Source organism: Tachyglossus aculeatus, chromosome 5, assembly GCF_015852505.1.
Source record: "Tachyglossus aculeatus isolate mTacAcu1 chromosome 5, mTacAcu1.pri, whole genome shotgun sequence".
Classification (NCBI taxonomy): Eukaryota; Metazoa; Chordata; class Mammalia; order Monotremata; family Tachyglossidae; genus Tachyglossus; species Tachyglossus aculeatus.
Genome location: NC_052070.1, coordinates 37,573,455 through 37,588,872, shown reverse-complemented (window position 1 = coordinate 37,588,872; position 15,418 = coordinate 37,573,455). Strand labels below are relative to the sequence as shown.

Below are 15,418 nucleotides of genomic sequence, written 5' to 3'. Positions count from 1 at the left end.
ATCAATCAATCGTATTTATTGAGTGCTTACTGTGTGCAGAACACTGTACTAAGCGCTTGGGAAGTACAAGTTGGCAACATACAGAGACAGTCCCTACCCAACAGCGGGCTCACAGTCTAGAAGAATAACTATGGTATTTTTAAGCGCTTACTATGTGCCAAGCACCGTTCTAAGTGCTGGGATAGATACAAGGTAATCCGTTGTCCCACGTGGGGCTCACACTCTTAATCCCCATTTTACAGATGAGGGAACTGAGGCACAGAGAAGTGAAGTGACTTGCCCACGGTTATGCAGCAGACTTGGCAGAGCCAGGATTAGAACTCATGACCTTCTGACTTCGATAGCCCATGGTCTATCGACTAGGCCATGCTGCTTCTCTGTTGCTGCACTGTACTCTCCCAAGCGCTTAGCACAGTGCTCTCCTCATAGTAAGTGCTCAATAATAATAATGATGGCATTTATTAAGCACTTACTATGTGCAAAGCACTGTACTAAGCGCTGGGGAGGTTACAAGGTGATCAGGTTGTCCCATGGGGGGGCTCACAGTCTTAATCCCCATTTTACAGATGCGGGAACTGAGGCCCAGAGAAGTGAAGTGACTTGCCCAAAGTCACACAGCTGACAATTGGTGGGGCCAGGATTTGAACCCATGACCTCTGACTTCAAAGCCCGAGCTCTTTCCACGGCGCCACGCTGCTTCTCTAAATAAATAAATAAATATGATTTATTGATTACTCTAGAAATAACCCTCCCAGGTCCAGAGCCAGAAATACAAACACGGCAGCCACAGCTGCTCCTTCCACAACCCTCCTATTCCTGAGGTAAAGTCCCCATCCCTCCAGCCCTACCTCCTTCCCCTCCCCACAGCACTTGTATATATATTTGTACAGATTTATTCCTCTATTTATTTTACTTATACATATTTACTATTCTATTTATTCTGTTATTGATGTGCATATAGCTTTAATTCTATTTGTTCTGACGGTTTTGACACCTGTCTACATGTTTTGCTTTGTTGTCTGCCTCCCCCTTCTAGACTGTGAGCCTGCTGTTGGGCAGGGACCGTCTCTATATGTTGCCGACTTGTACTTCCCAAGCACTTAATACAGTGTTCTGCACACAGTAAGTGCTCAATAAATGATTGAATGAATGAATGAAAGAGCAGCTCAATCTCTAAACTGTATGCTCGCTGTGGGCATGGTAGATCAATCAATCAATCAATCGTATTTATTGAGTGCTTACCGTGTGCAGAGCACTGTACTAAGTGCTTGGGAAGTACAAGCTGGCAACATATAGAGACAGTCCCTACCCAACAGTGGGCTCACAGTCTAGAAGGGGGAGACAGACAACAAAACCAAACATACTAACAAAATAAAATAGAATAGATAGGTACAAGTAAAATAGAGTAATAAATATGTACAAACATATACAGATCATGCCTTATAAATATCTAATCAACACACACATACACGTCCAAGACAAAAGCTGTTGAAAACTCCCCTAACAATCATCTGAAATCACGTAAATGTTTGAGTTATGGTAGCAAACGTGCATTTATGTAACTGCAACCAAAATTATTCCAGTGGCAGGTAACTCACATCTAGCATGGCTCAGTGGAAAAAGCCTAGATGTCTAATATACTGCTTTACTGTAGCCTCCCAAGCACTTAGTACAGAGCTCTCACACAGTAAATGCTCAATAAATACGGCTGGATGAATGGAGAGCAGGACAAGAGTCCCATCTGAATCGGAATGCCGCGGTATTCATTTTTTTCCATCTTGGATGGGCAACGAAGCCGTGACCCTTCTGCTATGCCAACCTCACAGAGGACACTGAACCACGTTCCTTTCAGAACAAGCCAGAAAGGCCTGGGAGAGTTGGTACCACAACTGAGTTATTAGATTAGTCACACACGCATTCGAGCCCGGAGACAAATTGAAACTCCAACAGACATTCCACAACACGGTGACCCAGCCTGGCTGAGGGATCCAGAGAGCCAAAGGGACTGAAATGGTTACTGTGGCTAGGCTGGACTACGATGGAAACACACACACCACACCCAGCTTCCCAGAACGGCAAGTTGGGAACCCGGACAATGCCCCTTCTGCAGAAAAGTCAAAGAATCCAAACGAATGATTAATCACAAAGACGGAGAACAGGAGAAAGCTCAGTCTTGTAAGTCCCTCCACACGATTAGGAGGGCAAACTGGTAATAAAAACCAGATGTCTCTTCTTTGGAATTTGTAGCTGAGAGGTTGGAGGAGGTGGGGAATATGTTGAATGAACACTGGTTATGCAGGAGATTGCTGAGGACTCCCCAAAAGATTAGGTAATCCAAACTGTTATTTGACTTTTGAGTAACACAAGGCAGATCTCTATATATCACTCATCTCATCGATACAGTATTTATTACTAAGAAAGTCTATCACAGTATGCATTTCTCCAACATTTCCCTTCCCAATCTGGCAGACCATTGCTCACCCCATCTCCAAGGTCCTGAAATCACATCTCCAGGAGGTCTTCCCCGATTAATCTCTCATCTCCCCACCTTAACTGTTATCTCCCAACTGCCAATTCAGCACTTCAGTGTCAAGTACGCACTTGGGTACTTAGCATCCATTTATCTTTAAACTCTGTTGCCCCTGTTCTTTCTTCACAACCTCTAGGATCCACCTCTTCGTCTCTAACCCAACTGCAATCACGCCGGTCCAAGAACTTATCATATCTTTAGTACAGTGCTCTGCACAGACTAAGCACTCAATAAATACAACCAAATGAATGAATGAATGAATATTCTGCCTCGACAACATCAGCCTCTTCATTGATCTCCCTGCCTCCAGCCTTTCCCTTTTCCAGCTTATACTTCACTCTGCTGCCCATATTGTTTTTTCTAAAATATCATTTTGCGCATGCCTCTTCAAAAACTTCTACTGGTTGCCCGTCCATCTCCATATCACGCAGAAACTCCCCACCCTCGGCTTCAAGGCACTTCTAAAAAAATTGTTTTTAAATGGTATTTGTTAAGTTCTCTCTCCGTACGAGGCATGGTACCAAGCAATGGGGTAGATGCAAGCTAATCAGGATAGACACAGTCCAGGTCCCCTACAGGGCTCGCAATATTAATCCCCATTTTACAGATGAGGTAACTGAGGCACAGAGAAGTTAAGGGACTTGCCTGGGGTCACAGAGCAGACAAGAGGCAGAGCAGGAATTAGAACCCAAATCCTTCTCACTCCCTGGTCTGTGCTCTATCCAGTGGGCCACGCTGCTTCGCCTACTTGTAATTTATTATCATGTCTGTCTTCCCCACTAAATTTAAGATCCTGAGGACAAAGATCCTGCCTACCAAATGCTTTGCACACAGTAAAAACTCAATAAATTCCATAGTGAAGCAGCATGGCCTAGTGGATAAAGCATTCTAGACTGTGAGCCCACTGTTGGGTAGGGACTGTATATGTTGCCAACTTGTACTTCCCAAGCACTTAGTACAGTGCTCTGCACACAGTAAGCGCTCAATAAATATGATTGAATGAATGAATGAATTGGCCTGGGAGTCAGAAGGACCTGGCTTCTTATCCCGGCTCTGCCACCTGTCTGCTCTGTAACCCTGGGAAAGTCACTTAACTTCTCTGTGCCTCCATTCCTTCAGCTGTTAAAAAGGGGATTAAGACTGTCAGCCTCATGTGGGACAGGGACTGCGTCCAACCCGATTTGTTTGTATCCACTCCAGCACTTAGTACAGTCCCTAGCACATAATAAGCACTTAACAAATACCACAGTTATTGTTATGACTGATTGTTTGGACAAACCATGCTGCTCCCTCTACAACTCGGAGGAAGAGTGAGAGGAAAAGGAGTTTTGCTGGAGATAGAGGGATAACCGGAGCCTAAACTCACTCATTCATTCAATCATATTTACTGAGCGTTTACTGTATGCAGAACACTGTACTAAGTGCTTGGGAGAGCACTATATAACAATAAACAGATTACATTCCACATCCACAATGACAAACCCAACTGGGTTCAACTTGGCATTAGGCCAACCTGGATCCAGGAGACACCTGGGATTGTATCTTGGAGTCTGGTCCCTAGAAGATCTTCCAGGCTGTGTCCGGGGTACAGTCGGGTGCCCTTCAAAAGAGGAATTTATTTACCCCACCCTTAGCACTCCTTTCTATAGGTGGGCTCAACTTATTAGTTTTGACCCCTCTACTCGTAAATATTTCTATGTCTGTCTCCCTCATTAGAATTTAAGCTCTTTGTGGGCAGAGAACATGTAATGTGGCGGTCCTGTACTTCCAGATCATCTAATACAGTGCACCACCCCCAGTGGGTGCTCGATAAATGCTACTATTCCTATCAAAGATGACACTTCTGAGTGTGTGTGTGTGTGTGAGTGAGTGAGTGAGAGAGAGAGAGAGAGAGAGAGAATGGCTGACAAGACCAATTCATGACAGATCATCCAATCAATCAATCGTATTTATTGAGCACTTACTGTGTGCAAAGCACCATTCATTCTTTCATTCAATCGTATTTATTGAGCGCTTACTGTGTGCAGAGCACTGCACTAAGCACTTGGGAAGTACAAGTTGGCAACATACAGAGATGGTCCCTACCCAACAACAGGCTCACAGTCTAGAAAAGCAGCATGGCTTAGTGGAAAGAGCACGGGCTTTGGAGTCAGAGGTCATGGGTTCAAATCCCACCTCCACCAACTGTCAGCTGTGTGACTTTGGGCAAGTCACTTAACTTCTCTGTGCCTCAGTTACCTCATCTGCAAAATGAAGATGAAGACTGTGAGCCCGCCATGGGACAACCTGATCACCTTGTAACCTCCCCAGCACTTAGAACAGTGCTTTGCAAATAGTAAACGCTTAACAAATGCTATCATTATTATTATTATTATAGAAGGTGGAGACAGACAACAAAAGACGTGGACAGATGTCAAGTCGTCAGAACAAACAGAATTGAAGCTAACCACATACGAACCAGGTAAAAGACTGCCCTTTGCTGCTACCCACGGTACGTAGCGCTGGACCTGATTCTCCCTCTGCCTTGTAATCTTGAAGCATCTGTCCTAAGACTAGTCACCCCATTTGGAATTGCTATCCACTTGGCCAAACCGTCTTAAGCAGCTGTTGTCACACCGGCCACTGCTTTACCACATTAATGAGGTTTTGAGTCCTTAGGTTTCTTTCTGTGAACTTCACTGCCTCAGCCCTCAGAATCAGAAGAACCTACAGCTCAAGAAATTTCTCCAAGCAGTCTTCCTGACCGGGGGCTACTTCACCTTTATTTAACAAAAACAGGAGGAACTGTAATTAGGCCGATGATCCATCTGTCCCTGAAAGTGGCAACAGGATGCATGGAGGAGCTGTATAACAGTTTCCCTTCTTGACACCGGAACATTTAGTAGTAATATCAATCAATTATTAATATTTACTGAGCAGTTACTGTGTACAGAGAACTAAGCACTTGGGAGAGTAAAATACAGAGTTAGCTGACACGTGTTCCCTGCTCACAATGAGCTTTCAGTTCAGAGCGAACTTAGTAGGAGGAGGAGGAGGAACAGAAGGAATAGCATTTCTTTGGAGTGACATGACGTTGCGACACGCAGTGATGTTCTGCAAAATGGGGAGTAAAAGTAGTAATGGTACTTACTGAATGTCTACTGAGTTCATTACAACGAACTAAGCACTTGGGGCAAGCACTATGAACCGTAGGTAAAGTCTTTCAAGTAGAAAACAGCCGGTATATCCCTGGGACTGAGGATAGTGCCCCTTTGACAATAATAATTTACCTCTATGAGGAAGGCAAAATTTCGGAGCAGCCCAGAAACCCTTGGTATTTGAGCAGCTGGCATTAATAATAATAATATGATGGCATTTGTTAAGTGCTTACTATATGCAAAGCACTGTTCTAAGTGCTGGCAAACATCTCAAGTGGCCCTAAACACACCAATCTGAGGCAAAGGTCACGGGTATCCGTGCCTTACACATTCAGACTAAGAATTCTCCCCCGGTTACACTTTTCTCTGCACAGGAAACATCAGTTTCTCCCCTCCTCTGACCCCAACCCATAGGAATGCAGAAGCAGAGATGAGGGGGGGAAGTGGAGAACTCGTTGAATACCAAATGTGAGACTAAACTGGGAATTTTAAGTGCTCTCCCACGTTCTGACTGAGATCAGTCTTCGTGAAGCATACCTTGCCCCCTGACTCCAAGGAGTCAAGGTATGGGGATATTTGCTTTGTGCGGGAAAAGGCTCTGTAAGCCTGGAATAAAGCCCCATTTAAGGTGCCTGTTAACAGTGCAGGAGAAGGAGGGTAGGAGCCAATTAACTAATCCGTGGCCTTAGGGAAGAATCCAATTTTCAACAGCAACTCTCTTCAGAGGCTGGGAAGGGCCTCCAAACCTGGTCACATGATGAACATTTGCCTGTGTCCACCCTCATCTCAAGCTCACGAAGCACTAAAGTTGGGTAGCAGGCCCAGTGAGAGCCCCATGAAGAAAGCAACAAGGGCCAAATCCCTTTTTTAAAAATGGTATGCGTTAAGCACTTACTATGTGTCAAGCACTTACTATGTGTCAAGCACTTTTCTAAGCCCTGGGGTAGATACACATGTACCCTGTTTGACACAGTCTCTGTCCCCCAGGGGCTCATGGTCTAAATTGGAAGGGGGAGGATTTAATAATAATAATAATAATGATAGCATTTATCAAGCGCTTACTGTGTGCAAAGCACTGTTCTAAGCGCTGGGGAGGCTACACGGTGATCAGGTTGTCCCACGGGGGGGGCTCACAGTCTTCATTCCCATTTTACAGATGAGGGAACTGAGGCCCAGAGAAGTGACTTGCCCGAAGTCACACAGTTGGCAATTGGCAGGGCCAGGATCTGAACCCTTGACCTCAGACTCCAAAGCCCGAGCTCTTTCCACTGAGCCACGCTGCTTCTCTATCCTCATTTTACAGTTGAGTCAATCGTATTATTATACTTGTACATATTTACTGCTCTATTTTGTTAATGATGTGCATATAGCTATAATTCTATTTATTCTGACGATTTTGGCACCTGTCTACATGTTTTGTTTTGTTGTCTGTCTCCCCCTTCTAGACTGTGAGCCCACTGTTGGGTAGGGACCGTCTCTATATGTTGCCGACTTGTACTTCCCAAGCGCTTAGTACAGTGCTCTGCACACAGTAAGCGCTCAATAAATAGGACTGAAAGAATTGAATAAATGAATTACTGTGTACAGAGTAATAATGATAATAACTGTGGTATGTGCTAAGTGCTTTCTGTGTGCCAGACACTGTGCTAAGCACTATGGTGGATACAAGCAGATCGGTTTGGACACAGTCCCTCTCCCACAAGGGGCACCCACTCTTAATCCCCATTTTTACAAATGAGGCGACTGAGGCCCAGAGAAGTGCAGTGACTTGCCCAAGGTCACACAGCAGACAAGTGGTAGAGCCGGGATTAGAACCCATAACCTTTTGACATCCAGGCCCTTGCTCAATCCATTACACGATGACACCTGGAAGAGCATAATATAACACATTCCCTGCCCACAATGAGCTTGAGGAAACTGAGTCATCGATAAGTGAAGAGACCTGACCAAGGTCACGCACCAGACAAGTGGCAGTGCCGGAATTAGAACCCAGGTCCTCCGACTCCCCAGGCCCATGCTCTTTCCACTAGGCCCTTCTGCTTCAGACTCTGTTCCCCTGGGAAAATATCACAACAGTTGTGAGTTCCTGAAACTTGTTACCAAGCCAGGTTTGAGAGTGGCTTGGTAACAATAAATATAATAAATATTGATTTATTATCAATTATTTATCAATTTATTATCACTTATCAATTTATTATTAATAAATAATCCTATTTATTGAGCGCTTACTGTGTGCAGAGCACTGTACTAAGCACTTGAAAGAGTACAATACAACAGACACATTCCCTGCCCACAGTGAGCTTACCGTCTAGAGGGGGAGACAGACGTTAAAATAACTGAGTAGATTATAGTTACGTACATAAGTTTATAGTTACGTACATAAGCGCTGCGGGGCTGGGGATGGTGGATGAATAAAAGGAGCAAGTTAAGGTGACACAGAAAGGAGCTGAAGAAAAAGAAAAGAGGAGTTAGGGGAGGCCTCTTGGAGGAGAAATGTCTTAATAAAGCTTTGAAGGAAGGAGGGAGAGTACTTGTCTGTCAGATATGAAGAGGGAGTGTGTTCCAGGTCAGAGGCAGGACGTGGGTGCGAGGTCGGCTGTCAGATAGACGAGATCAAGGTACAGTGAGCCAGTTAGCTTTAGAATATCTGGGTTTTCAGGTAGTCAGCCCCCCATCTTGAATGGTTTGACCATGACCTTTCCTAGATGCAAGAATGAATTAAATAACCTTCCAGGTTCCTTCCAGCCCTATGACTGACCCACAGCATTTACATACATATCTGTAATTGATTTATTTATATTAATGCCTGTCTCCTCCTCTAGACTGTAAGCTCACTGTGGGCAGGGAATGTGTCTGTTACATTGCTATACAGTACTCTCCCAGGTGCTTAGTACAGTGCTCTGCACACATGAGAGAGGCAGCGTGGCTCAGTGGAAAGAGCACGGGCTTTGGAGTCAGAGGTCATGGGTTCGAACCCCGACTCCACCATATGTCTGCTGTGGGATCTTGGGCAAGTCACTTAACTTCTCTGGGCCTCAGTTACCTCATCTGTAAAATGGGGATTAAGACTGTGAGCCCCACGTGGGACAACCTGATCACCCTGTATCCTCCCCAGCGCTTAGAACAGTGCTTTGCACATAGTAAGTGCTTAACAAATGCCAATTATTATTATTATTAGCGCTCAATAAATACAACTGACTGTGACTGGACCCCCAAATTAAATGTACACACTAGTTCAAGGAGCCAGCTCCATGGGGAGGCTGAACTGCTTCCTAAGGAAAACAGATCTGTGTGGCTCCTTGAGATGTTCCCAGATAACTTTCATATTTGTGGTTTATCAAGTTAGCCCACAGTCTGGCTGTTGTTATTTCAATAGTTCCTCTGTAATCCCCCTTTATCTTGTGGTCTGAGTTTTCACCATATTCGGGGCATAATTAAAGGGCGATGAAAAGGCCAAAATAATGTTCAAACCTTGACCACTCTCCACCAAAAACCAAGAGACCATAGGGAAGCAACTCAGCTCTAAGAAAATGATTCATTTTGGCAGAACGAGAGACAGAGCAGGGAGCCGCAGGCCAGGAGAAACCCTCTGGCTCATAAATCGTTCAAGATTTCCTGCCAACCTGGCTTCGGTTGCTTTTGGTTGAGGGTTGGGTGGGGGAAACCTTGTGATGACAAATGGGTTTAAATGGCAAGAATGGATGGGAAGCCCATTTGTCAGAAAAGCTCACCCTGGGCTAGACTCTCATACCTAAGCCAAAATGGTTCACACAGTGGGACCCAAAAACACTCAGGAAGAATCCATTTTCCCTAATAAGTCTTATTAGTGACTCATCACCCCCTGGGGTGATTGGACACAGTTCAGGGTTAAAAGAATGGACAAAAATGGAAATGGCCCTTCTTTGAGTACTTTGTGGTGACTCAATGATCTGAAATTCAATGAGTTGTAGCTCCTCAGGGAGCCTGGGGGTGCAGATGGCAGCAGTCTGTGTTTGCTTCCTGACTGATTTGCCTTGATTACTGCATCAGCCGCCTCGTGGACCTCCCTGCCTCCTGTCTCTCCCCACTTCAGTCCATATGTCCCTCTGCTGCCCGGATCATTTTTCTACAAAACCATTCAGTCCATATTTCCCCAGTCCTCAAGAACTTCCAATCGTTGCCCAACCACCTCCAAATCAAACAGAAACTCCTTCCATCGGCTTTAAAGCACTCAATCACCTTGCTCCCTCCTACCTTACCTCTGCTGCTTTTCGACTCCAACCCATCCCACACACTTCACTCCTCAAATTCCAACCAATTCACTCTACCTCGCCTCTGACCCGTCCCCCACATCCTGCCTCTGGCCTGGAACTTCCTCCCTCTTTATAACCAGAGATTCAGTCTCCCTACCTTCAAAGCCTTGTTAAAAGCATCTCTTCCGAGTGGCCTTCCAACTAAGCCCTCATCTTATCTTCTCCCACTCCTTTCTGCATCCCCCTTGCACTAGGATTTACACCCTTTATTCACCCCTCCCTCAGCCCTACAGCACTGCCATGCATGTATGTCATTTAATTCATTTATAATAATAATAATGATGATGGTGGTATTTGTTAAGCGCTTACTATGCGCCACGCACTGTTCTAAACTCTGTGGGGGGATACAAGGTAATATGGTTATCCCCCATGGGGCTCACAATCTTTAATCCCCATTTTACAGATGAGGGAACTGAGGAACAGAGAAGTTAAGCGACTTGCCCAAGGCCACACAGCAGACTGGCGGAGTCAGAATCAGAACCCACGTCCTCGGACTCCCAAGCCCAGGTTCTTTCCTCTAAACCACGCTGCTTCTCATTGATTTATTTAAATTAATGTCTGTCACCCCCTCTAGAATGTCTGCTCACTGTGGGCAGGGAACACGTCTACCAACTCTGTTACTCTCCCAAGCACTTAGTACAGTGCTCTTCACACAGTGAGCGCTTCATAAATCCAACTGATTGGTTGGCTAAGTAGGTATCTCTCAGGTGAGTCCTCACTTCCTGGAGCTGCATCTACGAGGCAAGAAACAAGAAAGAGCACTTTGCTCTTGGTGACTGCATCGACAATTCGGTGGCAAGACGTGGGAAGCCCAAACTTGACAGCAGTCAATTCAGAGTGCGCCTGAAGAGCTAAAAGTAGCGGGATGTCAGAGATGAAGCCACTGCTTCACTGCACAGGTCACGAGGAAGTTAATCCTGAGTAGAGTGAGAATTTTCAAAGGTAGCTGAAGCCCCATCCAATCTCTCTAAAGGGGAAAAGCAACAGGGCCTAGTGGAAAGAGCACTTCACCCATCCAATCAATCATATTTATCGAACGCTTACTGTGTGCACAGCACTGTACTAAGTTCTTGGGAAAGTACAAGATAGCAATAAAGACAATCCCTGCTCACAACGAGCTCAAAGTCTAGAGGTGGGGAGACAGACATCAATACAAGTAAACAAACATCAATAGACATCACTTGTCTGCTGTGTGACCTTCCGCAAATGACTTCACTTCTTTGTGCCTCAGTTTCCTAAACTGTAAAAAGGGGATTAACTCCTCCTCCCTCCCTAGACTGTGAGGCCCATGTGGGACAAGAACTGTGTCCAACCTGATTATCTTGTATCTACTCCAGCGTTTAGCACACAGCTCAGCACATAGTAGGCATTTAAATATAATAATAATGATAATGATAACAACAACAACAACAATACTAATAGGAAAAAAGATAGAATTTCTTACTAGGGAGAGAGGGAGGAGGGAGACAAATCGAGACTAATCCAAGTTTGATCCAAGGCTTTAGACCCAATCTGGGGAAGAGAACCTAACAGACCTTGGGTAAGTCACTTCACTTCTCCGTGCCTCAGTTACCTCTTCTGTCAAATGGGGATTAATACTGTGAGCCCCACGTGGGACATGGACTGTTTCTGACCTGATTAACTTGTACCTACCCTAGTGTTCAGTACAGTGCCTGTCATATAGTAAGTGCTTAACAAATACCATTTTTTTTTAAAAAAAGGCTAGTAAGGCACCCCCAACTTCAGCCTGAGCTACAGCTCTTGTTTTGGGGCTCCAGCAGGCCTAACCCTCCTCCTCAGGAGGGTCCGAGGCCAAACCCCTCTGCCTCCCAATGGCTTGGAATCCCTCCCCCCCCTGCCATCTGGACAGCTGGCTGGCTGGTTCACAGTTTAACTCCTTTGTAGTTTCTCTCCATTCCCATGGCTCCACTCAACCTGGAAACCATCCCAAGCCACCACCTCCTCCCCCCAGCCTCCCACCCACTGCTCCCGACAACCTATCCAACATAAAGAAACAAATCTGGGGAGATATTTGTGTAAAGAGGCTTTTGCGTCTCTTCCCTCTCCTGTTTTCCTTTGAAATATTTCAAAGCGCAGGGGGGACCGGATCCGCGCCCTCCCCCCGCATTGCCCCCCAAACCAGCCGCGGCTCCACAACATCAAGAAGTGGCCAATGACCATATCCAGAGGTCAGATGAAAGAATTTGAAGGTCACTGAGCTTTCCCCCTCTCCCCCGCCCTCTCCTCCCCTGCATATCACAGGGCAAAGAAAAGAATCCCACGGGCAAGGCACAACAAAGCCAGAAGACCAGCCCAGGGCCGCCAGATTCCATTATTCCAATTATTCCAGCTGCAGGGAAGGTTGTGCTAAGAGACTTTATCCCACCAGCTCTGGAAGGCCTTCCCCTGGGGTTCAGAGGAATCGTGGTTTCACATTAACTTTGCTCTACTGACCTCTGTCTCCCCTGCAGTTTGACGGAACAGAACAAACTTACCATTTTACACTGCAGTGTTTTCATGGAGGGCAGCGGTGAACCACAAGCCCCATCAGCTGCCTTTCTGAGGACATCCCTCATTGCTGTTGCAAGGGCAGGGGAAGAGGGAAAGGCGGGGAGACAACATGACCCTACTTCCTTTATGACTACACTTCCATGTTGACATGGTGTTTACTACACTTCCCTCTCTTCCCTCCTCAACCACTCCCATTTGGGCCGCTGTCCAAAATGCTCCCGGGGGGGTGAGTATTTAAATAGTTGGTGACCACTGGAGGAGATGAGAGCTACCCCTGGGCACTTGTTGCTGGACAGCTGCCCAGGACGAAATACCTCCTGAATCAGGCAGGGGACAAAGGGAATCTGGGGTTTCTGCAGTGCCAGAGGTTCACACTCTGGGCAGGGCTGCCTGGGAATATACTGCAGAATTGGCTTCTCTCAGGTGGAAAAGTCACCTCCAGGCTTCAGGAGGTTCAATTCGATTCAACTGTATTTATTGAGCGCTTACTGTGTGCAGAGCACTGTTCTACACACTTGGAAAGCAGAATACAGCAATAAAGAGAGACAATCCCTGCCCACACCAGGCTCACAATATGGAGGTGGGGGGAAAGACAGGCATCAATACAAGTAAACAGACATCAATATAAATAGAATTATAGATATATAAGTATACTCATAAGTGTTGTGGGGTGGAGAGAGGGGTGAAAAGCAGAGGGAGCGAGTCGTGGTATGCAGAAGGGAGTGGGAGCTGAGGAAAAGTGGGGCTCAGTCTGGAAAGGCGTCTTGGAGGAGGTGTGCCTTCAGTAGGGCTTGAAGTGGGGGAGAGTGATTGTCCGGTGGATTTGAGGAGGGAAGACGTTCCAAGCCAGAGGTAGAATGTGGGCCAGGGGTCAGCGGCAAGACAGGCGAGATTGAGGCACAGTGAAAAGGTTAGCACCAGGGGAATGGAGTGTGCAGGCTGGGATGTAGAAGGAGAGAAGGGAGGTGAGGTAGGAAGGGGCGAGGTGATGCAGAGCTTTAATGCCAATAGTAAGGAGGTCAGGCCCATCCTTTGGGAGGGCGTTCCCAAGATTAAGTGCTTGTGGGGAACCCCAGATCTCTGCATAGTGGGAGGGGCATGTCCACTCTGGTTTCCTCCACTCTTCCTACCTGCACCCTTATTCATTTATTTCATGGCATTTGTTAAGTGCTCACTATGTGCAGGGCACTGTACTAAGCACTGGGGTAGATACAAGATAATTGGGTTGGATACAGTCCCTGTTCCACATGGTATTCATAGTCTTAATTCCCTTTTTACAAATGAGGTAACAGGTACAGAGAAGTTAAGTGACTTAACCAAGTCTGGGAATGTGTCTGTTTATTGTTGTATTGTACTCTCCCAAGTGCTTAGTACAGGGTTCTGCACACTGTAAGCGCTCAATAAGTGACTGAATGAATGCCCAAGGTCACACGACAGACAAGCGAGAAGCAGAATGGCTGGTGGATAGAGCATGGGCTTGGGAGTCAAAAGGACCTGGGTTCCAATCCCTCCTCTGCTACTTGTCTGCTGGGTGACGTTGGGCAAGTCACTTTGCTTATCTGTGCCTCAGTTCCCTCGTCTGTAAAATGGGGACAGTGAGCCCCATTTGGCCCAAAAATTATGTTCCACCTGATTGTCTTGTATCTTAGTATAGTGCCTGGCATGTAAGCAAGTGCTTAACAAATATGATAAAAAAATTAATTTTAAAAAGTGGCAGAGCCGGGATTAGAACTCAGGTCCTCTGACTTCCGGGCCCACGTTCTTTCCACTAGACCACACTGCTTCTCCTCCTCCCCTCTGTCCTCTCCACCAGGGCCTTCCCCAGGCTAAGGGGGGCTGTTGGGCAGTGGCGCCTCATCCCCAAACCCATGTTTGTGGCACTTCGCCAGTCAGTCTGAAGACAGCTTAACCGTCCGAGGGACTTCAACCAACTGCTGGAGGAACGTGTGCTACTAGTCTTCCAATTTTACAGCCAAAGAAACCAAAGCCCGGGCCAGATATTTCCAACTCTGGACAAGACGCAGACCTCAGGATCAGCTCCGTTTCTAGTTTGTGTCGCTGTAAGGGTTTCCCGCCCAAGAGGAATCCTTGCTCACCTCTCATGATCCACTGAAGCGAATAACTGGCAAAAGCCCTGCAGAGTGTTTCTATGCCGCCTCAGAAGTTCACTTGCCAAGTGTCAGCTCTGAGAGGGCAGGGAATTCGCTCACTGAGGGCAGGGAACATGACTACCAACTCTCTTATATGAGAAATAGTGTGGCTCAGTGGAAACAGCCCACGCTTTGGAGTCAGAGGTCATGGGTTCAAATCCCGGTTCTGCCAATTGTCAGTTGTGTGACTTTGGGCAAGTCACTTCACTTCTCTAGGCCTCAGTTGCCTCATCTGTAAAATGGGGATGAAGACTGTGAGCCCCCTGTCGGACAACCTGATCACCTTGTAACCTCCCCAGCGCTTAGAACAGTGCTTTGCAAATAGTAAGCACTTAATAAATGCCATCATTATTATTACTCTCTCATGTGCTTAGTAGAGTGCTTGGCACACAGTAGGTGCTCAATAAATACCACTGATTAATTTTACTTGGTATAGATTTCTGAACAAAGCATCTCGTTCCCCAGAAACACTAGACAAGAAGGAGAATGCACCTGCCATTTGGAAAATTCATTCTTTCATTCAATCATATTTATTGAGCACTTAGTGTGTGCAGAGCACTGTACTAAGCGTTTGGAGAGTACAATTCATCATCAATCGTATTTATTGAGCGCTTACTATGTGCAGAGCACTGTACTAAGCGCTTCAGCAACAAAGAGAGACTATCCCTGCCCATAACGGGCTCACAGTCTAGAAAGGGGGAGACAGGCATGAAAACAAGTAAACAGGCATCAATAGTATCAATAGAAATAGAATTACAGATATATATATATATATATACACATCAAAACAAGTAAACA

The 15,418-nt window shown here is 46.1% G+C and overlaps 1 protein-coding gene across 2 annotated transcripts in view; it reads right to left on the bottom strand.

Annotated features, from left to right (window-relative positions):
- Positions 1–15,418, bottom strand: part of ECE1 (endothelin converting enzyme 1) — a 168,860-nt gene that overhangs the window by 135,475 nt on the left and 17,967 nt on the right. Inside the window, exon 1 of one of the 2 annotated variants that reach the window (XM_038746206.1) lies at positions 12,455–12,493. The exons of the other annotated variant lie outside the window; for it this stretch is intronic. Within the exon in view, the coding sequence (XP_038602134.1) occupies positions 12,455–12,478 (24 nt within the window). The 5' untranslated portion in view covers positions 12,479–12,493. Of the gene's footprint in view, positions 1–12,454; positions 12,494–15,418 lie in introns of those variants that run through there. 2 annotated transcript variants of the gene reach the window in all.